General features: G+C 37.0%; 1 protein-coding gene across 1 annotated transcript; it reads right to left on the bottom strand.

Annotated features, from left to right (window-relative positions):
• Positions 1-736: 736 nt before the first annotated feature.
• Positions 737-5,039, bottom strand: LOC139738457 (AAC-rich mRNA clone AAC4 protein-like). The gene is made up of 3 exons (XM_071649080.1): positions 4,957-5,039; positions 2,629-2,834; positions 737-921 (listed from the first exon to the last, which is right to left on the bottom strand). Exons 1-3 carry the CDS (start codon positions 5,034-5,036, stop codon positions 737-739), a joined length of 471 nt encoding a protein of 156 aa, XP_071505181.1. The 5' UTR covers positions 5,037-5,039.
• Between the last annotated feature and the right edge of the window lie 18,151 nt (positions 5,040-23,190).

The raw sequence follows: 23,190 nt of genomic DNA on the forward strand, positions 1-23,190 counted from the left end.
AACAAGAAAATCAGTATCATTATGGGCAAAAATACATTTGTGTCATCTGCAAAAAGAATAAAAGAGAGGTCGTCGGATACGCGACAAAATGAACAATAACGACCCTAAAAGACTTCCCTGTGGGACGCCGCATTTGACTTCTCTGACAATTGAATCATTGTTTTTAATTGTTACAAATTGTTTTCTATCAACTAAATAACTCTTGAAGTTAATATAAGGGAAGGGCAATCACTGGAGAACGATAATTCACAAAATTTTCCTTGTGACTTTTTTTAGATAATAGATGCTCCTTTGACCACTGTTGCGAAATAATATCGCGGAATAATGGTCTTGCAGTAAGATCTGCTACATCGCTTGTTGCCCCGCTTCTCAACCGGCGGGCTGGGAGTCTCTCTCTGGTGGGCTACGATGATCGGTCAAAATAATGAATACTAGATAATTGGGCCTCGGGAAAAAACAAACAAACATACAAACAAACAAACAAACAAACTTTTACGAACTGAAATAGGCTTCGGGATAGAGAGGTGGAGAATTTTGTGAATTTCTCAACCATTCTATCCTACTTCTAACTTACATCGGCTCGTAAAAGTTTGTTTTTCTTGCTTGCGTTATTTATACCATGTAATGATTCAAGCTTGTATGCAATGCAATGAATTCCACGAAACATACAAATTAAAAAAAAAATGTTGAGAAGCCCTGTCTTGTATTCTTCCACATGACTTGACGGATGAAGCGTTCATCTGAAAAGCGGATGATGAGGCTGGGTAACGACTGTCACCATGACAACAGTATCTTGCCTCACCTCCGGGCACAGATCCTTGTATACTGCAGCGAGAGTGTCGGCCACCTTTGCTGAGGTCGCCCAGATATGGAGCACCTTACACCACTTGTCCACTGCATTCGTAGTGGCGTCAATGATCCCTGAAATGAAAACACAATCTTAATTTGAAGAGTTTGTTTGCAAAAACCGATAAGTCCATATTTGTCAAATGGAGATATTTGCGATGAAAAGTCAAGAAAAATAGAGAGAATAATAAGAATGTTTTTGCTTCTTTTGGCCATAACTTCAAAAATGTACCTTTATATGTAGTGACCAATATATTGTTTAAGAGGTATTATTTTGTACTTTATGACAGAGACTGTACTTCAAAATCTTCAAAAATGGACTTATCAGTTTTTGCAAACAAACTCTTCATTCAATATTTTGCTTGTAAAGGGAAGAGCCTATTGTATTTTTTACTGACAGCTGTACACATGACGTTAAAGTGAAAAATAATATACTCATAATGATAAACACTGTATTAGGGAGTTTTAGATTTTTTTTTTTTTTTTGCGAAGCCGATATCAGAAGACAAAAAAGTTCTGCGCATGCGCATACAGTATTTGCTTTAATAGTGAATCGACTTCGCGTTGTGCACGTCAGTGCAGTTAAGGTTAGATAATTTGAGGTTAGGTGATTTCAAGGCGGACATCGACTCCCAGTAACATCATAATGTGAGAGTATAACAATTCTGTAAAGGGGGGGGGGGGTGACTAATATTTCTGGTGCCACTTCCGGGTTTCATTTCATTTTTTTTTTCTTTTTCTTGTTTTTAACGAAAATTAAATGGGGGAGCGCACCGGTTGCGCCCTCTCTGGATCCGCCACTGTATATTAGTCTAGTCAAAAAGTATACACCCCAAACAAAACCAAACGAGCTAACAAAAAACTTCGAAATTTTGACTGATCAGTAGATACTGATGTAAATTCTTCACATTCATCCAGTCGAAATACAATATCGTTATAATTATTCTAATAAAAACAGGAAATAAACTCACTTGTTGCGACCGTTTCGTAAGATATCAATATACATGTACTTGGCTTCTTCGGGCGAATGACCCTCCCGTTGATGGAAAGATCCGTATACAGTCCGTATGTTCAAACAGTAGTGAGGGATTGTGCAGAAATACGCCTTGTCTATCATCGAAAGCTGTCGTGCGTGATAAGTTTCGTACTTCATCAACGGGAGCGTCATTTCCAGCGTCCGAAGAAGCCCAATAGATGTGGCATCAGAACGTCGCAACAAGTGAGTTTATTTAGCAAGGATGAGTTTGTGCATGTATGGATATTATTTGAAAAAAAAGGTGCGAAAGTACACTAGCACCCAGTTTTTTATTCAAATACTTATCAATCATTCAATTCTAGGGACATATTCACGCCCTCCATGGATGAATGCCCTTGAAATAGGCAGCCAGTAACAAAATTCGAAAGACTGAATAATGACTGTGGTTGCATTGACGAACGCTATTACACTACAATTAAGTGTTTTCTGTGTTTTGTTTGTTTGTTTATCTGTCGCGCTTGTAATGTGTCCTTTATTCTGTCAAATTGTTAGCTCGTTGTTCTTTTAATAATTAAAAAAAAACAGCGAAACGTCCTTATTGCAAACAATGGATATCATGGATAAAAACCACCTCCCTAATTCATTATAATAACTTCAGAAGCGATGCATATTACATTTCAGGACGCACATTCCTACCAGGGAGATGGGAATACCTCCCTGTTCCTACGATCGGTACGCCCATAACTGAAGGGTTTCATTGCCCCCCCCCCCCCAATCCCTAACCCTAAACTCCACGTGACACTCACCTGTCAGTTTCTTGTCCAGTAATCTTTCTGCGTCTTCATTCTCAAACTCCGCCTTGTACTTCATCGCTCTGGTAACGGACACGCCCAATCTGACACCGAACATTTCGCATGTGTAATCCACCATTGGTCCACCGCGGGGAAAGTACCCAATCTCCATCTCTGTCTGCAGGAGTGTTGCTCCAAAACAGCGGTGAAAGAGCTCAAAGCTGAAATACGCGGGCAAAAAAAAACAAAAAACAAAACAAAACAAAACAAAAAAAAACGTTTCTGTAAACACGAAAACATGTAATATCATTATCATATTACATGTGTACATACAAGCATATAATATTGAGTATTTGACTACAAAAACGACCAAAACCAGTGGTAGGTCATTTCGAGTAAACTAAATAAAAAAAAAAATGGATTGTCCAATAATATTCTTTTTAATCATAGATGATAAGGCAATATCAAATTGTGAATACAAATTTGCGTACCCCTACATTGTTATCAAAATATTATATCTTTATTACTTGAGAAGGGGTCAGTTTGTTTGATGGACCTGGGTCTGATTCTTTTTTCTTTTTTTTTTTTGTGGTAATCATACGAACGTTCTTTGAATCACATCAGGCTGATGGTCAATAACTGCAATTATGGAAAAGTAAGAGATTCGTGTCACTTTTTCAGCTTTTTGTTCGCATGGCATACAAAAATGTTGCCTTACACAATATTCCTCATCAATAGTATTACTATATATTAGTATATATATACATATATGTGTGTGTGTGTGTGTGTATGTGTGTGTGTGTGTATACATTGATACATGTATGCTTGTATACGCATGGAGCTACTGAGTCAGTGTATGCTAATTATTCCTAAATTCAGATTTTTAGAGGCATTTATACATGTATAGGTCTATTAGCTTGGCATGGGATTTTCAAGACTTCCGAAGTTATTGCTTGTTATTTTTGCTTTGTTTTACACTTTGGTTATGCATTCAGCCTTTGCTTGGCGGATCTTTGGACAAATTTGATTTCTCAGCCGTATTCCTTCCAATTAATGTCTAACTTTGCTTTTTCTGCAAGTGTTTTCTTTAAATTTCTCTTATGAATATGGGCAAAGATGATTATCTGATGTCATCCATGGGAGGTTCTTGTTTCCTTATCCATTGTTTTTTTGAGAGGGACGTGCTTGTTAATAATCCGTACCATAGTTTCTTTTAAAAGATACAGTGTCCGCGTTTGTATTACGCTTTATATGAATATTTCTTATTATTATTATTTACTACTATTTCATCTTAACAACTTTCAATATTTTAACATATTATATAATTGACACCATTGATGTAAGAATTCATATAAAAAAATGTATAATTACGCTTAACTTGTAACAACGATTCGCATTGCGAACTCGTTCTTTACTCCAGGTGCATTAAACAATGCACACCTACCTATTACTAAACAATAATTATCTTAACCCAGAGACTCCAACCCCAAGCACCTTCTGATCTGGAGTTTCTCCCATCTGAAACCCGTAGCAAACGGGAGACCCAAGTTTATGTGTGCGAAGCGCGAAGTTCCTAGGGTTATAGATGCTCTCTGGTGCTATCTAAGGCTTATTTTTGCAACATACGATAGCAATAAGTAAGAAATCCTTTCCAACGGGAGACATTGAGCCAGGGCGGGAGAAATTAAATCTCAAACGGGAGAACGGGAGATTTTGCAAAAATGGGTTTTCGGCGGGAGATCTCCCGTCGAAAACGGGAGAGTTGGAGTCTCTGTTAACCTCCATTGTTCGTCATTATCAAATACAAAATAGTTTCGGTATTTTGGTAACCCTCGTAGGAGAGTTTACAAGCTGAGTCGAATTATAATTCGTGATGATCCTCTAAAAGACGTTCTGATTGTCACGAGACTGCATCTCAAAACATATTACAATTCATGTCGCCATTAATATAATCTAAATTTACTATAAATTATCTGCCTTCTGCAACCCTAGGTTAATAACCCAGGATGACGTATTTTACATGGTTACAGAGAGAACCAGATGTAAATGAAAAGTGCGATCACTCTCTTTCTCTCTCCGACTATTTATAGTCCATTAATAATTAGTCTGCAAGGGGGCTATTTTTACCCAGCAACAAAATCAGTCAGCCAAAGCGGTTTTACATCACCAGAAAGTGGAGCAGACTAAATTGATCTAGACGATAATTCAAATACACAAAGAAGTGTCTTATAATAATGTGATACATCGGTAGATAGTTGTAATAGTTACAACCACGTAACGCAACAGGCACATCAAAAGTTCGAAATGAGTACAGCCGTAAAATAGAAATTACTGACCACTTACCTCATGACTTCCGATTGTATCGAAGATCCACCTGCATTTTTACACTCAGCCATCTCCCTCGCCCTATCTGACAGCTCCATCTGGTGGAATGGACAAGAGAACCAGATAGATGTCTCGAATATCCCATCTTCATTCTGGGTTTGAATGCGTCTTATCAACTCACAAACTGGCGGGAGCCGAATGGAGAATTGTTTTCCAAGGTAGAATGATGACACTTGGTCTCGCGAGATCCTCTTGCGCAACTTCGACGAGACTCGATCTGGTCCAGAACCTGCGTTTGCGCTGTCTAATTGTTGCCGCAAGAGGGCGGCAAGTGAAGCCCCCATTTATCGGCTTTTAAGATATAAAAAAAAAACAACAAAAAAAAAAACCGTGGGCGCAGCGTACTGATGAATATTCATAAAGTACGGACAACGTATGCTTGACAGCAAAGATGTGCATCAACCGCGTGCATATTAAACATAAGGGAATAATATATAACAGAGGTTGAGATACAGCCTGGCAATATTTAAGCACCGTTGCGAAATGCGAGAATAGCTTTAGGTGTACGGGCGCTACACGAATAATGCATTGTAGTCTAATCTCTGATCGTGAGCCAAACATTCTCGCGAAATTTACACTCCATGCAAAGTAGGGCATTGCGCTTCTACTGATACATGGATATCAGGTGTAAAATACCTGCAAAGCATTTAGCACTATGATGTTCATATTAATTCAAACTCAAAGCATACACGAATATTTTGAATGAAAATGGCCTCCGAGGCAGGTCTTCATAAACACAAAAGAAAGAAAGAAAGAAGAAGATTTACATGGAATACAATGATATATCCACACTCAGTTGAATTAGCATACAGATCACGTCTTCACATTTGCCTCTCCGTCTCCAATCATCAGCATTAATTTTGTGGAGTGAGTCAAAAGTTGAATTCTAGAACTTTCTATGGCATGGAAGGTGAGTAGTCGGTCTCCCTTTCACCAAGGCACCTACATAACTATGAGGATGAGGATGAGGATTAGAAGTAATTTTATGGGAAGAAATTATGTTTAGGTTAGCATGCAGACATTAAATGGGAGCTATTTTCGCAGGACCAAATGTCTTGGAGCCATTTTGGTAGTCCTATTGGAACTTTCGGGTTATTGTTCTTATCTATTATTGGAAGCGATGAAAGACGACTTCGCAAAATGCCTGTCTTTAAAGCAAGTTTATGTTGTGTCGAAGTTTCTGGTTATTCAACCACATGTAATATCTGTGAAATATAAATGTGCTGTTTGTGAAATAATCACATGAATCAATGTGATTATACACATTACATGAAAGTATACCCTTATCTTGTTTCTTTGTTTTTTAATGTTTTGTTCAATCCTTCATTAAAAAGCTGGGTTTTTTTTAACTTGCGGAAGATTGATTAATGAAAACACACAAATTCACCCAGACACAAACACACCAACACACAACACAACACACTTTTTACAAAAGAGTGAGACTAAAGGTAGCTATGGTGATTGTCGGTATCAGAGGATGCGGAAAGTTTATGTTGTTTGTTTGTTCGTTTTTAATGAGAGCTGAACGTGGTCAAGGGTCATTAATACTACACTTCTCAATTTAGAGCAGGGAGGGGTCCTATTATATCTCCCTGATTAGAGGAATCTGAGGATGGAACCGTCGAAAAGTCATGAGTGTTTTGGTTTGTTTTCCCATTTTTTTCTCTCGCTCTTTTTCTTTTACGAGCCACAAATGTGTGTGTGTGTGTGTGGGAGGGGGGGATTAGGGAAGTCACCATAGCAGTTAATGTACCTTGGTTATAGATTATGGAAAATCTTGGTATTTAAAAATGATGACGTGATTACGTCGTTGTTCAGTATTTACATTTTTTTTTTAGTCCGCCCCATTCGGATGTATGCAATCAGCCATTGCCACTGAGTTTGTGCAGATTATGCGACTTCTCAATCGCCAAAAGAGCAATCCCCGCCAAAGGTGGTTCCAGTAAAAATTGTTCAGTGCAGAAGACCTTATCTGTTGTCGCACCATGGTCATCTTGTAGTTCGTAGAATATTGTTGAGATCTCAAGTTTTTCATTGTTGATGTCTCTCCAAAAGTGCAATTAGGCTACATATAGCTCAGACAGTCAAATATTATCACTAGGGTGAAACGAACTAAGTCCTTCGCTTAGCTCAAGACGCAAATACTGGTCTGATGCAACGCAATTGCAATCAGGGAAGTTTATCTTATACTTGCACTTGGCGAGCTCGCCATGTACATAACAGCATTATACCAGTTTACTTCCGTGATGCAACGCACACTATCGCCGTTGACGAAACGCTGCTGCATTTAGCTCAGGCTGTCAGGCAGACAGGGCAGAGGTCTTCATAGTCCAGTCAATCTAGCGATTTTTAGGGGGTAACCCACCACTAATTGCAACAGTAGGAATTTTACTGCAGAGCAAGTCGTTGAGGCCTCCTGAACACCATACTAAAAGTCCCAAAAAATCCAGCGGGGCAAAATAGTAAAATTTGCATAATATGCAAATTAGCACCTGAAATGAGAGGAAATTGACAGATCTCAGCTTCCCGTTATCCAATTTTAAAGATTTAAATGTATAAACTTATATTTTGTAGGTCAATGAACACGATAGATGCCTTTTCGAATTGGTCGTACAAAAATAATTTACATAAAATGCAAATTAGCGGTAACTGTAAGAGTACATTCATAACAACAGTACTCACGTTGGCATAATGCACGTTTTGCATATGGGGACGCGGGGTTGAGGGGGTAACTTTGGGCGCCTCCCAAGGCCGCTTTAAATGTGCATCACTTTTAACTATATAAGTATTGTAAAGCAATGTCTCCTGTATTGATTACATTGCATTTCTTGAAAACAAAAATACCCTTGCTGTAAGGCACGATCGAATTTTGACAGTATGTACTTTTGGAACATATATATTCGCGTTATATGATAATATTATTATATGTTTTCTATATTGCCAAGAGGATAAAGGGCATTTCGGGGGCACACGCCACAGGGTCGCCCTTCAATAAGCACCCTTTTTATTGTGTAGATCTTGTAAAGCAAATCTTCTATCATATTCATGACTTTTCATTTACATAAGAGTGTATTTGCTGTATTGCTGGACCTACATTTAAAACCATTCACGCTAGAACAACTGCATTTGCGTTGCTAATATCCGTATCTTGGTGTAAATTTAGACACATCCCCAGGGATTACCTTTGGATGTCCACCTTTTTGACAATGTAGTTATTGTAGAGCAATGTTTCCTCTACTAATTAGTTGCATTATTTGGGGGAAACAAAAGTGCCTTTGCTATACGGCACGATGGAATTTCGAAAACATGTACGTTTGGAACATATATATATTCGCGTTATATGATATTATATGTTTTCTATATTGCCGTGAGGGTGGAGTATTTTTGGCACATCCCACAGGGTTGCCGTTTGATGCGCACCCTCTTAAGTGTATAGATCTTGTAAAGTTAAGTTTCTTCTATCATTTTCATAACTTGTCATCGATGAAAATTGTATTTGATGTATTGCCGGAACTACTTTTACAACCATTCATGCTAGAACAACGGTATTTGCGTTGCTAATATCTGTGTTTTGTAATAAGGGGGCGTGAGCGTAGATGTGAATTTGGACACTTCCCAAGGGATTACTTTTGAATGTTCACCCTTTTGACAATATAGTTATTGTAGAGCAATGTCTCCTCTATTAATTAGTTGCATTTCTTGGAAACAAAGGTGCCTTTGCTATTCAGCACGATGGAATTTTGAAAACATGTACGTTTGGAACATATATATATTCGCGTTGTATGATATTATATGTTTTCTAAGTTGCCGTGAGGGTTGAATATTTTTGGCACATCCCACAGGGTTACCATTTAATGTGCATCCTCTTCACTGTATAGATCTGGTAAGGTTAAGCCTCTTCTATCATTTCCATGACTTTCCATTGATAAATAGTGTATTCGCTGTATTGCCGGGACTACTTTTAAAACCATCCACGCTAGAACAACGGTGTTTGCGTTGCTAATAATCTGTGTTTTGTCTTAAGGGTGCGTGAGCGTAGGTGTAATTTTGGACCATTCCCAAGGGATTGTCCTTTAATGTTCACCCTTTTGAGAATATGGATATCGTTAAGGGATGTCTCCTCTATTAACTACAATGTATTTTTGAAAACAAAAGTGCCCATGCTGCATGGCATGATCGAAGTTTGAAACATGTACGTTTGGAACATATAGTATATTCGCGTTAATGATATTCAATGTTTTCTATATTGCCGTGAGGGTGGGGTATACTTTGGGGCACATCCCACAGGATTGGAATTTAATGTGCATCCTCTCACTGAATAGATATTGTGAAGCAATGCTTCTTCTATTATTTCCACGACATTCATCGATATAAAAGTGTGTAGCTGTATTGCCGGAACTACTTCTAAAACCATGTACCAAAGAACGTCAGTATTTGCGTTCATAGTATCCGTGTGTTGTAATTACGGGGCTTGAGAGGAGGTGTAATTTTGGACACTTCCCAAGGGATTGCTTTGAAATGTTCACCCTTTTGAAAATAAAGTTAAGGTAGAGCAATTTTTTCTTCTTTTAATTATATTGCATTTCTTGAAAACAATAGGGCACTTGCTGTACAACCGTTGGAAAATTGGAACATATTCGTGCTAAATGATAGTGCATGTTTCCTATATTGCCCTGGGGGTTGGATGATTTGAACACATCCCACTCGGTGGCCTTTGAGTGTGCACTCCTTTGACTATATGAATATTGTAAAGCAATGTCTCTACCATTTAAAAATCATGAAAAGTAAAGTGTTTTTATTTACAACCCGGCAAAACGACTTTCTACGTGCATGTACAACTGAATTTGCTTTGGCATATAATGCATGTTTTGTTAACCTGTTTTGGGACCACGAAGGTCAAGGTATGGGCGATTTGGGCACTTCCCAAGGGCTTGCGTTTGAATGTCCAACTTTTTGACAATATAGATATTGTAAAGCAACGTCTCCTGTATTACCTGGATTGCATTTTACGAAAATAAAAGAGTATGTGCTAGACAGGCGGAAGAACTTTTCAGAGGCATGTACCCATGGAACATTTTTTCACTGTTGTATATACTGCATGTTTTTCATTGCCTTTAGGATTTCACCTTTTCATCTTATAGATATTGTAGAACAATAATTCTTCTATAACTTCCACTGAAATTTAATGGAAATGAAACGAAAAAGACGTTATAGAGGGTTATAGAGGGTGTATTCACGTGTATATACTGTGTTTTGTACCGGGCTGTGAGGGTATAGGGATAAATTCGGGTACCTCCCTCCGAGTCGCTTTTACTCATGTGCGCCACTTTTTAAAGATATACTTTCATGGAAATAGTCTTTGCTAGACGGCCAAACGACTTTAAAAAAAAAAAATCTTGTACGCTTAGAACAACGGAAATCGCGTTGGTTGATGCATGTTTTGCAAATGGCCGTGGGGATATGATCGATAGGGGTAACTTTGGTCACTACCCACCGAGTTTCCTTTGACTGTGCTATCTTCAATATCTCAAAACCTTCAAGGGTGCAAGAGCTGAATCATCCAGATTCGAATGAGCACCTCTCCAAATAGAGTTCATTAATTACAAAATTGGACAAGTTATAGATGTTGACAGTTGTTTCTATTATTTGATTCTACGTAATTAATGGATAAGCTATCATTATCTTTCTGATAACAAACTATTATTCGCTTAAAATTATTCATGCTAGGTTTCTAATGCTGAAAAGTTTGTTTTTGGTGAAGAGAAACTGAAATGTCACATTTGAACACTCTTGATATGCTCATATCGGGCACTTTGGTGCATTTGAATATTCCGTTGGCTCGGTACCCTTTGCATATTATGCAAATGAGGCCCAGATTATGTACATGGAATTGTTTGCATCGCACTAAGTGACATTGCAAACATATGTTTCAACACTTTCGGTGTTCCAATCTGAAACCTAGAAGCATAGTTTTCATGGTTTGCATCGCACTAACTTACATTGCAAACATATGTTTCAACACTTTGGGTGTTCCAATCTGAAACCTAGAAGCATAGTTTTCATGGAAACACTGTATTTTTATCATTATTGGAGCTAATTTGCATATTATGCAAATGAGGCCCAGAATATGTACATAGACATGTTTGCATCGCACTAACTGACATTGAAAACATAAGTTTCAACACTTTCGGTGTTTCAATCTGAAACCTAGAAGCATAGTTTTCATGGAAACACTGTATTTTTATCATTATGGGGAGCTAATTTGCATATTATGCAAATGGGGCCCAGATCATGTCCATGGAAATGTTTGCATCGCACTTGCTGACATATTAAACATACGTTAAAACACTTTCGGTTTTCAAATCTGAATTTCATGGAAACACTGTATTTTTATCATTATGGGAGCTAATTTGCATATTATGCAAATTTAGCCACTTTACCCCATTGGATTTCTTGGGACTTTTAGTATGGTGTTTAGGAGCCCATAACAAGTTGCACTGCAGTGGAATTCGTACTGTTGCAATTAGTGGTGGGTGAAACCCTCTGCCAATTGCTGCTGATTCGTGGGGGTTTCCCCAATGAGTAAATGTCGCTGTGCAATTTTTACTTGACGTACGTTCTCATTCTTCTCCCAGCATTTACTAATAATTACACTGAGTGAATTCAGCTATACCCAATAAATAGCGCATGAGTGTATCATATAGATTTCGTGAATATCTAAAACATAAATTGATTCGTACACAAAACTTTCAGCCATATTAATGACTATAGCAAGGGATTTTCGTCAGTGTAAATTTAACTCCATGCACCTTTAAAGGTCCTGTTTACCTTTGGGAGCAGTGATTTAAAAAACACATTTGATTCATATGTGCCTGTGTGTTGTATCACAAAACATCCTACCATATACGATTTTCGCAATAAAGCCTGAAATATGAGGAGATATCAGTATTTTCTCAATAAACCTTTACTGTAGGCAGTTTAGTCTGGAAACATTATTTGTATCATAACTATTGTTCACATTTTGTGTATTCAACAATACTTAACGTCGATTATACGGATTCAAATTTTTACAGTGGTTGTTTCTAACCCTAACTCATATTTTAGAACTATTTTAAAGCAGTAATTTCACCTACAAATGGCAAATTATGCCTTTAATTTGTGAAATTAATGATGATGTACGAAAAAGTAGCTCGTCATCTCATAATAACTTGATTAGTAATGTATCTGTGACTTCAGTGAAATTAAGCATGCTGTGTAGCAAAAGTCCTAATTTCAAAATGACCAAAGCTGAAAGTAGAAATAATCATATTTATGATATATATATATATATATATATATATATATATATATATATATATATATATATATAATGGACCTATCATTTGGTACATGTTCGCGACAACAATAGTCCTCATCTGTTATCATGGGTTAGTCAAATCTGCTTTTTCACATTGTATGGAACAAGCAAATTTTTTTATCGTATCGATTGCGTGAAAAACATTATCGTTCAATCGTTTGGTATCGTTTGTCATTTGTTACTTGAAAATGTTTTCCCATGGGAAAACATTACAAAGATGTTCTGCCCATGGGCGAACATAGCCAATGTGCCTCCATCACGTGAATGTGTTTAGCCAATCCACTAACTGGTATTTGAATAACCCATTTAATATTTGATGATGTATATTTTGTAGAATACGTGTCCATAAACAGTGTGCACTACAAGACGATCAAACGTATTTCACTTATTATGCTGTAATTACTCCGCACTATATCATTGCACAGAATAAATTTGCCGGGACAAAATAAAAACTAAATAAGTGATGATCTTAAATGGACTGCGCAGTACTGGTTGAGATGAGGATTCAGGTTTATGAAATTTTAGGTGAGATGAAGAAACCTCTTATGATATATGAAAAAGCATGTAATTTAAAGAAGGATTTAAAGTTTATTCAATGAAAATTGACCTTGAAATGGCTGAGATATCCAAAAAAGAGATCCTAATAAAATTGACATTCCACGACTTTTATGATATTAGGATCTCTTTGTTTTTCCTTGTTTTTGTTTTTAGATATCTGAGTTATTTCAAAACGGGTTTCCATCAAACAAACTTCTGATACCACATAGAATATTGTATGCTCTTTAATATTAACATAGAGTGGTTTCTAAATATCTCGCAAAACGTTACAAGCTGAATCCTCGCCTCAACCAGTACTGCAAAGTCCATTTAAAAATGCATACCAGGTCATGCTTTATTCAAATGAAAATAAAGACAGTTTTAGTCGGACTGTAAAAACAATATAAGTTAAAATATTTATGTTCTTGTTTGTTTGTTTGTTTATGTTATCAGCTTATTTGAATATTATAGTTATCAGATGTCAATTACAGTACTATGCCCAAGGGAGAGTGGTTTCTAATGTCTGACAATCTCGTCATGTGCTGCTGCTTACCCTAAATTGCCCCCTCTTCGTAGTCCTTTCTCCTTTCTTTCTTTCCTTCCTTCTTTTTTTCTCTCTCCATTTGCCCCTTCCCAATGTCTTTTCTTCTTTTCTTTTTTCAGTTTCCCCGATCGTCTGTGACTGCGTGTGCGTGTCCTTACTTTACTTTCCTTTTGTTTCTTTTGTCAGCTACATTTGAGTGGCCCATCTCCCTACAAGCTTTCGTTTTACGAGGCCACTCTTTTCTGATAAATGTAATGATTTTGAACAAACATTCATGTATGTGTATGTTTATGTACTTTATTATTTTATAATTTTTGTAATTGTATATCAACAAAAGTTTGATATTGGGACTGAAATTTGATTTGAATCGGATTATGTCGTAGAATAAGAATGAATGATGAATGCATTTGTAAAAAAAAAAATAAAAACAAAACAAAAGCAAGAACAAATCCTATTCTTATAAGTTGTACAAACTTTACAATTTTTTTTTCATTATGAACTTTGCTTTTATCGAAACATAATAATTTAGAATGAAACCAGGTACTAGTATATAGCATACTTGGTGCAATGAATTCAAAGATGAACCAAATTTGTATTCAACAGTTTTGTAATCGATGATAACATAAATACTGATTTACAATGCCCACGGTGCATTAATCTTGGTAATCCTAAATAATTGATATAGTTCATCGAGGGAAGTGCCAGATGCACTATAGAGGTACTGCAATACATTAATTCTATTTAACAAAGGGCAATGTTTAGTAAACCACCGATTAAAAAACTCTACAAGTATTGATGTGACATTGTGAGATTTTGCTGTGTAATCCCTGCCTGTTCAAGTAACCACAGAATGAGCGTGGATGGTAGGGTCCATGCACAGATAATGTATCACGAGTAGCGCCACCTTATGGTCTAATTTAGACACACACTATTTGTGCGCTGCAGTGAGTGCGAGAAGTTCAGAAGGCAGACACAACAGAGAACCGCGGAACATACTATCTTACGAGGGGTGTTTTTAAATCCGGAGGACTACAGGCATGCAATTATTTTTAAACATGTACTTCTACTTCTACTTCTACTTCTACTTCTACTTCTACTTCTACTTCTAGTCCTACCTACATATTGTGCTCGTAACCAAAGCTATGCATTATCCTTCTTTAGCCCAACCAGACGCTGTAAGTTCGCTGTCCGAATCCTACTTACAGCCACTGGGCTGTGTATAATTATAGTAAATCCTTCTTCGATGTGGTGAGAAAATTACGCAGTGTCATTTTGGTGATGGAAATTATCCAAATAGGTAGTTGAGGAAGTTTTTCAGTCTTTTCAACGTCTGAATCAATAGAGAAATGTCGTCAATCAAAATGGACCTTAGTGATTCGCTACATGCTTGTGAGTAATAATCAAAGTAATGGAAAGCAGGAGAAGGAAAAGTAGCTGGATTAGAAAACGGCCAAAGAAGCCCGTCTAATATCGGAGCATGCAGTACGCACACCCAGCACTTTCCCTGTCAATGACATCATATTACTCTCTTGTATATTAATTTTAATTTTACATTGAGATGAGGGACCAATCTAGAATTAGATTGAAAACTCAAAAAGAAAATTAGTTTTTTTTTTTTCTCAATCTAACTTTGGATTGGTCCCTCAACACAATCTTATAGATTGATTTCCAATCTAATTAGTTTAGAGAGTATGATCTTCCTAAGTGGACATAGGAAAATACACATACATACCATTTTTTTTTTTTGTTCACAAAATATTCTTTTTTTTTCGTGAATAGAACACACATACCCCTTCGTGTTGATACGGACATTATATTTAGGGTAATATTTTCAAAATGAGGTAAGCGTTGGTGTACTCAGTATTATTATAGTAGAAAAAACTAAATTCAGTTCAATCCTCTTTATATTTTGTTTCCATCCTTGTCCACTTACGAGTTCTAGTCTTCTCATCCAGCAGCGGCAGCACCGCAACTTTAAAAACAGTAAAATGGAGTGTCCGATTTTCCTTCCTTAAACTTTGCTGTCTGATGTAACATTGCTGGATTTTTTCAATCCACATAAATATTTCAGTTTCATCTTTTGATTCCTCAGATGTAGCAAGAGAGCAAACCAGTCTCTGAGCAAAAGTTTTAAGGCAGTAGTGTCAAAATTGTCCTCATAGAAATTCATATTCATGTTAGGAAAAAGGGAAATTAACATGTGGCTTAACTAAAATACTGCAGCTGCCTGCAGTCTAAGTAGAACACATCTGCAAAGTTTGATAAATATTGGACAATCTGTTCAAAAGATATGAACTTTAAAAGTTTTGGTGTATAGATGTCACTGGTTACAACACCTTTTGATTTCACGTACATAAATCATGGCGTAATGTAGAACATTATTTAAAAGAATATAAAAAATCGACAGTATCATTAATTTTTTCTATCTAGGTCAATTGAAGACCGCTTCGACTTATCTCTTTCAGAAAGCAGGGTAATATTCAAATTAACGGACGGCAGTAACAAATCGAGGGAATGATGAGAACTTTTTTTTTTTATTTGGGGATTTTTTTTTGTATTTTCTTTATATCTCGTACGTGACTTGACAAAGTGACAAAATTTTGAACCGGGCGTTTGAACGGATTGTCCGATTTTACTCAAACTTTTAAAAGATGCGTTGTAGTAATATTGCTGCATTCTCTCAATTTACACAGTTATATTTGAGTTTCATTCTCTTCTGTTACTGCGCAAATAAGTCAAATGCCGAAAAATCTCACACACAAACTTTTGGGCAAGTACGTAATCATGAAAGTAGCAGAAGGTTGACTAATACACATTCACCATAGCAACGATTACAAATTTTATTGGATACTGACCATACTCACATACTATACATTGCACCTCTATTCTCGTCCCACTCAAGATCTCAACAAATTAAGAAAAGATAAAGTTTGGCATTATGGTACTGAAAAGGTTTGTGACTCTGTCAGGAGTGTTCAACCATCCTGTAAACAAATCAAACTGTATAGCGCCCCCTCTGGACGTTGGCAGCACGAAAAAGGCTTGGCTTAGCCATCGACAGAACTCTACGCACAATTCTGTGGAGCCATCAGAGTGTGCGTTGAAAATTTACAAAAAAAAAAGGAAAAAAAAAAACTGTCCGAAATATTACACAGCACGACTGCTATGATGGTTTTGACTTCTTTGCGTCAATATGAAAGCACAGAACTGATGTCATATTTTTTTTTTTCTAATGGAGAGGCAATGTCCCGACATCAGTGCGGTTCTCATTATCATAGAATAGACTTGAACACAGATGCAAACGGATGGTAAGACGTTCTTCAAAATTTCACAGCGATTTTTGCTAATCTTTCGATATGATATAAATAAATTAATATTTGAGTTCCCAGTTTCCCCTTTAGCGACATCCATTACCCATGTTTGAAAAGATGAACTAGTCTTAAATACTACCCGGCTAGGAAACTTTTACCAAAATGATGATGATGATGTTGATGATAATAATAATATAATTATTATTATTGTTATTATTATTATTATTATTATTATTATTATTATTATTATCATCATTATTGTTATTATTGTTATTGTTATTATTATTCTTATTATCATTATTATTCTTATTATCATTATTATTGTTATTATTATTATTATTATTATTGTTATTATTATCATTATCATTATTATTATTATACATAGCAAAACAGAGACATTTATACAAAGTGTTTGAAAGGTCCCTCTCCTGAGATGTTACAAAAAGTAACTTTCCATCAATTAATTTAGAAACACTAAAACACAACATGTTGGTGCATTATGAAGCTCTTATTGTGTTGTTGTCTTTTCTTTTTAGTATTTTTTTTTCTAAAAAATTGGACAATGTCACCTTAATGTACAACAGAAAAGCTGTCTAAAATCTATGTCGGTCACAAAAACAAACAGGCAAACACACACACACACACACACACACAAACCGACCACCGATAGAATAATAACAACAGGCCTGCTAAGTATTGCAAAGTTACTTTGAACATCAATCATGAAATTATCACTGGAAAAATAACGCTACTGAGCTAGATAGGTTACGGTATGAATCCATGATAATAACTACATTGTATGTGTATACTATATTCGAAAGATACGCATCAGTTGAGTGAGGTGCTTCCGACTTCAATATCTGTCACTGATAAAAGTCATTTCGAAAATCCGATCTAAAGTTTTCTTTTATTAGGAGATCCAGAAAACTCTCGTTAAAAAACATGATAGATAAAGAGGTAATTATCTTGAAAGTTACATGGTTAATGAACTAGCCTTTCTTTTCCCTCTCAAAGGAAACTGTCTTGTCCTTGATGGTTCAGCAATAGGATGATAAGCATCGTTTTATACTCAAACATCAGAAGGTTACGAAGCGACTCAAGAGCAAGCAGTGCTTGTCCAATTCACGAAAATAAATTTACTCTGCACACTATTATTGTACCCTCACGTTTACAGACAGGAAAACACAAATAACACGAAAAGAATGCGGGCCGCTGCGAGTGAATTGAACGCTCCGAGGTGCTTGTAAATAACTGAAGCATTTGTACACCTGAGCGCGCTTAGCGCACATCCACCCACACAACGCACAGACAAGACACGCATCAGAGAGCTGTGTGTATATTCTATTTGTCATCGTCCGTGCTCTTTGAGCCGATAATCGTTCAACTGGGAAGATAAGGGGAGATAACCCAGCTTCAGAGGGGAGAGAGAAAGAGAGAGAGAGAGAGAGAGAGAGAGAGAGAGAGAGAGAGAGAGATAAGGGACGCTCCTTGTTGTTCATATTATGACGAAGTGCCTGTACCCGCTTTTCCCCATGCACAGCCAACACCTTAATCGCTAACAAGTTCTTTTTCCGTGTGTGTCATTCTGCCGGAGACGCCCGACGAAGAAGCGCTGGTACGCCTGATCTGTTGCTTTGGGTTGGGTCAAGAAGGGGGTACTCTTGAGACAGGATCTCCGGATCTCACCAAAGAATAGGACCATCAACGAGTTTTGAAGACATAAACCACTGGCAACAACACCAAACTATTCTAGATGTCGAAGAAATTGTAGTTTAACTTCGTCTCACAAAGCCGACGGGACTTGTTCATAAGCAAAGCTTTCTTTTCGACAATCACCACTTCGCGCTTTGCTGTTGACCTGCGGTTGGTCTGTCGCTTCGCCTGGAGGATCCCGAAGGCCTATGAGTGTGAGAGCCTCAATACATAGGATAATACTTGGAATATTTTCCTTTCAGTTCTTTTTTTCCCCCCAACAACCGATCTCTGGTGTGAAAAAAAAGATAGATGTCAGCCTTGCGTGACGTACCGTTTCAGATAATTAACCACATTATTGGCGACAGACATCGTCTTATGATAAACAACTGCCGCACCTATATACTCCACACCAATTAGGAATATTCACTTAGAACACTTCGCTGGATACAAGGATCTGCCTCTGCAGAAATCAAACTCCTCCTGTGGTTTTGCTGGTTTTCGAGTATTGCGGATCTATCGTGTGATATATAAAGCGTGCCGCGGTTTTTTCGCGAGGCGAGGCTCCTGATTGGCAGGATATTGACTTAACATCGAAGTTTGCAGACGATACATCCAGTCAACATGGCCACGACCACGACACACATCGCTCTACAGAAGAACGTCGAGCAGCTGAAGCGGGAACTCAAGATTGACAGGATTAAGGTCTCTCAAGCTTGTGCAGAGTAAGTATTGTAAAAGAAACGGGATCTCTGTCGTTAATAGAAAGCGCCCTTCTTCGGAAGACCACGAGGCTGTTGCACACGAGATATTATTCACCTCACCTCACTGCAGTAACCACGCCAGGCGCAGGTTTATACATCAAACTGGCACACCATCGCCATACAAAACACCTTTTCTCTGATCGTAATATAATTTACATTAAAGTAAATCTTCTCTGTTATATGTTTTATCTGTGAATCTTAACTCATTTGGTGTGTGGTGTATATATATATATATATATATATATATATGTGTGTGTGTGTGTGTGTGTGTACATGTACATGTATATATAATATTGTGTGTGTGTGTGTGTGTGTGTGTTCATTCTGTAGTTTGTCGTGTCATTTTCTCACTGAAAGAAGATGTATACTGAAGCAGTTTATATTCTAGGATTGCAAGCAAGACCTACGTAGTAGAAGTCAGACTAGAAGAAAGATATAAAAAGAGGTGGTTGCATATATAATCCTTCAATTATTATGTTTTTCACACGTTTATACAAAATTAATGTATTACGTTTTTCCGTTTAGCCGAATGGGGATTAAGCATCCGACAGAAAACGAGAACAAATCTGTGATATTCTGTTGTAGTGTAAGCGCATAACATCATACAGACAGACATTCGCATTGTAGAATGTAAATCTTTATAGGAAGATTTCTATACGTGAAATATATACTATTGACATGATAGATATTATGTACATTATATTTCAGTATGAATATATCATCATGCAGTGCAGTTTCTGGGATTATAATATTCGCTACTCAGTGATAAAAGATCCACACATGGACACGGGTCGTTTCACCACCACATGATAAAGGAATTTAGGGAATGCTACACCTTTTCAGTAGACAATAATGCTGAGTATAAAGGTCGCCATGCTGAATGGTGGCCACCAGCGTTATTTACCATTGAGGAGAACACTAGTAGAAGTGCCCTTCAGGGGTCCACAATGGCATTTGTCGCACACATAATACAGGGCCTTCTGCAACATCTACTCCCGTATAGACCTATTGCAGACTCGCATTCATACAGTCATGTAGGACCCTGTACAGTGTATATAATATTATGCTGTGCTATACATTGTAAGTACATTAAAGCGATACGAAACGACATCCCGTAAAACATGTAGTGATATCATAATCATTCATCATCATCATCATCATCATCATAATTTCTATGTCAGTGTACTGTAAGGAATATAATACATATTTGTAGATCATAGAATGAACTACTCAGGAAATAGTTAACATTGAGTTTAGTTTTACTTCAGGTCCGACAGGAAGTGTTAAAACATTCCATAATTAGGTATACTAACAAAATTTCTTCAGCAGATCGACTTGGAACTGGTCAGATTGCTCAACTCCTCTACAGAATACTCTTTTCCCAAATGCCCTATCGCTATATAAGATTAAAATCTAACACATTTTAGTGGAATCATTAAGTTTCTCGGGGGAAATTATGTTAATAAGTTGTTGAAGCTATATTACTGTGTCATAGTTATACCAAAAGTACTTGAGTTTAACCAAAGAGTTAAACTTCACACCAAGGTCAAGTTAACGGATATCAATAAATTAAAATCGCATATTAAGAACAGGGTATGTGATCCAACAAAATCTCAAATGAAATCACAAAATTCTGGACATTGACATAATAGTTTCACCTCTTTCCCACCATCGCATTTGAAATAAAAAGAACTCTTGTGTTGTATTTTATCCACGATTATGGAGTATGAAAAAAAGGGGAATAAGTGAATAAGTAAGACTCAATAAAATGAAATGAAAAAAGTCACCGTCGCCTTGTCATTCTGACATGAGAATAATGGCAGAAATTACATGTGAATTGCATTTTTATTTTTGAAAAGCCATGGAAATTATCATTATCCGTGTGCATTGTTGATAAGGTGACTATAGTGAGGCGCTGACATGTCAGTTAATTTGATTTGCAGATGTGATTCCCCCAACCACTTTTTTTTTTAAATTTGAGAACGTGTTAACATGTGACTAAATATGACTTGCTTTGGTAAAATAAATGTAATTAACATTGAACATACAGTACAGTGTACAGTTCCGTTTTCTAGACTGTGTAATCTATATTGGGTATATTGTAATATGTATGGGTCGACATGATCCTCCCAAAAGTGACATTTCTACTACAAATCCGCAACCTTTAATAAGATTCCTGGAGATGACGCAGTTTACAATAAAATGAAATCAAAAGGAAATTGCAAGTCTTATATAGTAAGTAATGTTTAACATAGTTCTGTTTTCTCCAACTTTGACTCATTGTTATACTCAAAGGCTGATAATTTCTACAGTAATTTTAGAAACACTGATATAAAAAAGAAGAAAAAAGCACTTTTACAGGACATGAGTGTCAATTTCCACTCACACATGACTGCAGCCATTTTGACTGTTTTGCGAGAGAGCATTCGTAACTTCAAAATTCAATGTGTTTCGCATGCTTTGTGTCATCTTATTGAAAAACTATTCCGTGCCATAGGTGTCTAATTTCATTTTATCAAGTGGAATCGGTTCTCTGTACCTGTCATGCCAGTAGTTTTATGATTACATTATTTTTGTTATGGATAATTATTAAATGTTAATTAACGCTAATCGAAATCCCTTTTGGGCTTGCTCCATCAGTTTAATGGTAATGCATTTTTTTCTTTCAGTCTGGGAAAGACAGCTTGAAAGCATTTACAATGTGAACCCAAACACTACGTGTCGTATAATTAGTTTTATGATTACGTTTTGTGTGATGAATAATCTTATGGACTAAACCTGGATCTGAATACAGAGGCTCAGCCTGCGTTCAGCATCTTCCATAGTAGGTATAAGGATTAAATGTTGATAAACGCTAATCGAAGTCCGTTTTGGGTTTGCTCCGTCAGTATTATGGTAATGCAATATTTCCCTTCTCCAGTCTTGGAAAGACAACTTTCTGTGAAAGCATTTACAAGAATGTGAACCCAAACTTTATGAGAGAAAAAAACGCTGGGAGACTGAAGCGGACTAAGTGTTCGCTGACGCCGAGCGATGAAAGAATGCGGCGAAGCAGCATCCGTAGCAGGGATTCAGCTCATTATACGAGAAGTGCTGGCTTAAAAGTGTTTGAGGCGGCTTGTAATTAGACCATATTATTCACTGCAGCAACAAACATACTTGTTTGTGTATACACGTTGTATATTCCTCACAAACGTAAGTGCATTTCTATATGTCGTTGGGAATGGTGAGAAAGGTTTGAAACCTTGGAGTTTGATGATACAGCACGCCATTCGAAATGACACGTTGGGAAGTTGCTTTTTGGAGGACAAATAAATTTACAGTGCTGTGTTTTTGAAAAGCCTGAAAGATGCAACGAGCAACGATCATAGGGACTTATTCAAAGGATTGGGACGGTTTTTGGAAACTTAAAACGTGCATCAATTAAAGTGCTTAAAACGTGCGGCAAATGTTGATTGTGCTTAAAACTTGCGGTAAAAGTCGATTGTTTTAATAACACGCCTCATAGAGCCATTTTAGGAAGAGAAAATGAGTTCTCAACAACAACTCGTCTGGACACCTTGGTAAAAGAAGATTACACGGCTGCTTGCTGATGATTTCTTGCTTATATTTAAGAGGCAAGACTCTCTTATAGAATAGTCTCAAACAACTTTCCAAACGAAGACCTTTCCGTCATATACATTGTATAAAACAAGGCGCCTATAACTAAATAGTGTGGCTTGGACACCAAACCGCTCTCTCTTCTTCTCGATCTATAAACCTTGCCAAGTTTCAACAAGTCACTTCTTGTCCTGAGCGAGATGCCGAGGAGAGTTTCGACAAGTAATTGCTTTGTTGGCTCCTTATTGTTCTATAAACATGACATTAATTGCTCTGAGCAGACGTCTTCGAGTTTGAAATCTTGGCGCTCTAAAGCGACTTTTCAGAAGTCGTCTTGCAATAATACATAAGCAAGGCGCATCCAGCCGAGTTTCAGTGAGTCGCCTT

This window comes from Diadema antillarum, unplaced genomic scaffold, assembly GCF_040938485.1.
Source record: "Diadema antillarum isolate AM-2024a unplaced genomic scaffold, OU_Dant_1.0 seq00000743_RagTag, whole genome shotgun sequence".
Taxonomy (NCBI): Eukaryota; Metazoa; Echinodermata; class Echinoidea; order Diadematoida; family Diadematidae; genus Diadema; species Diadema antillarum.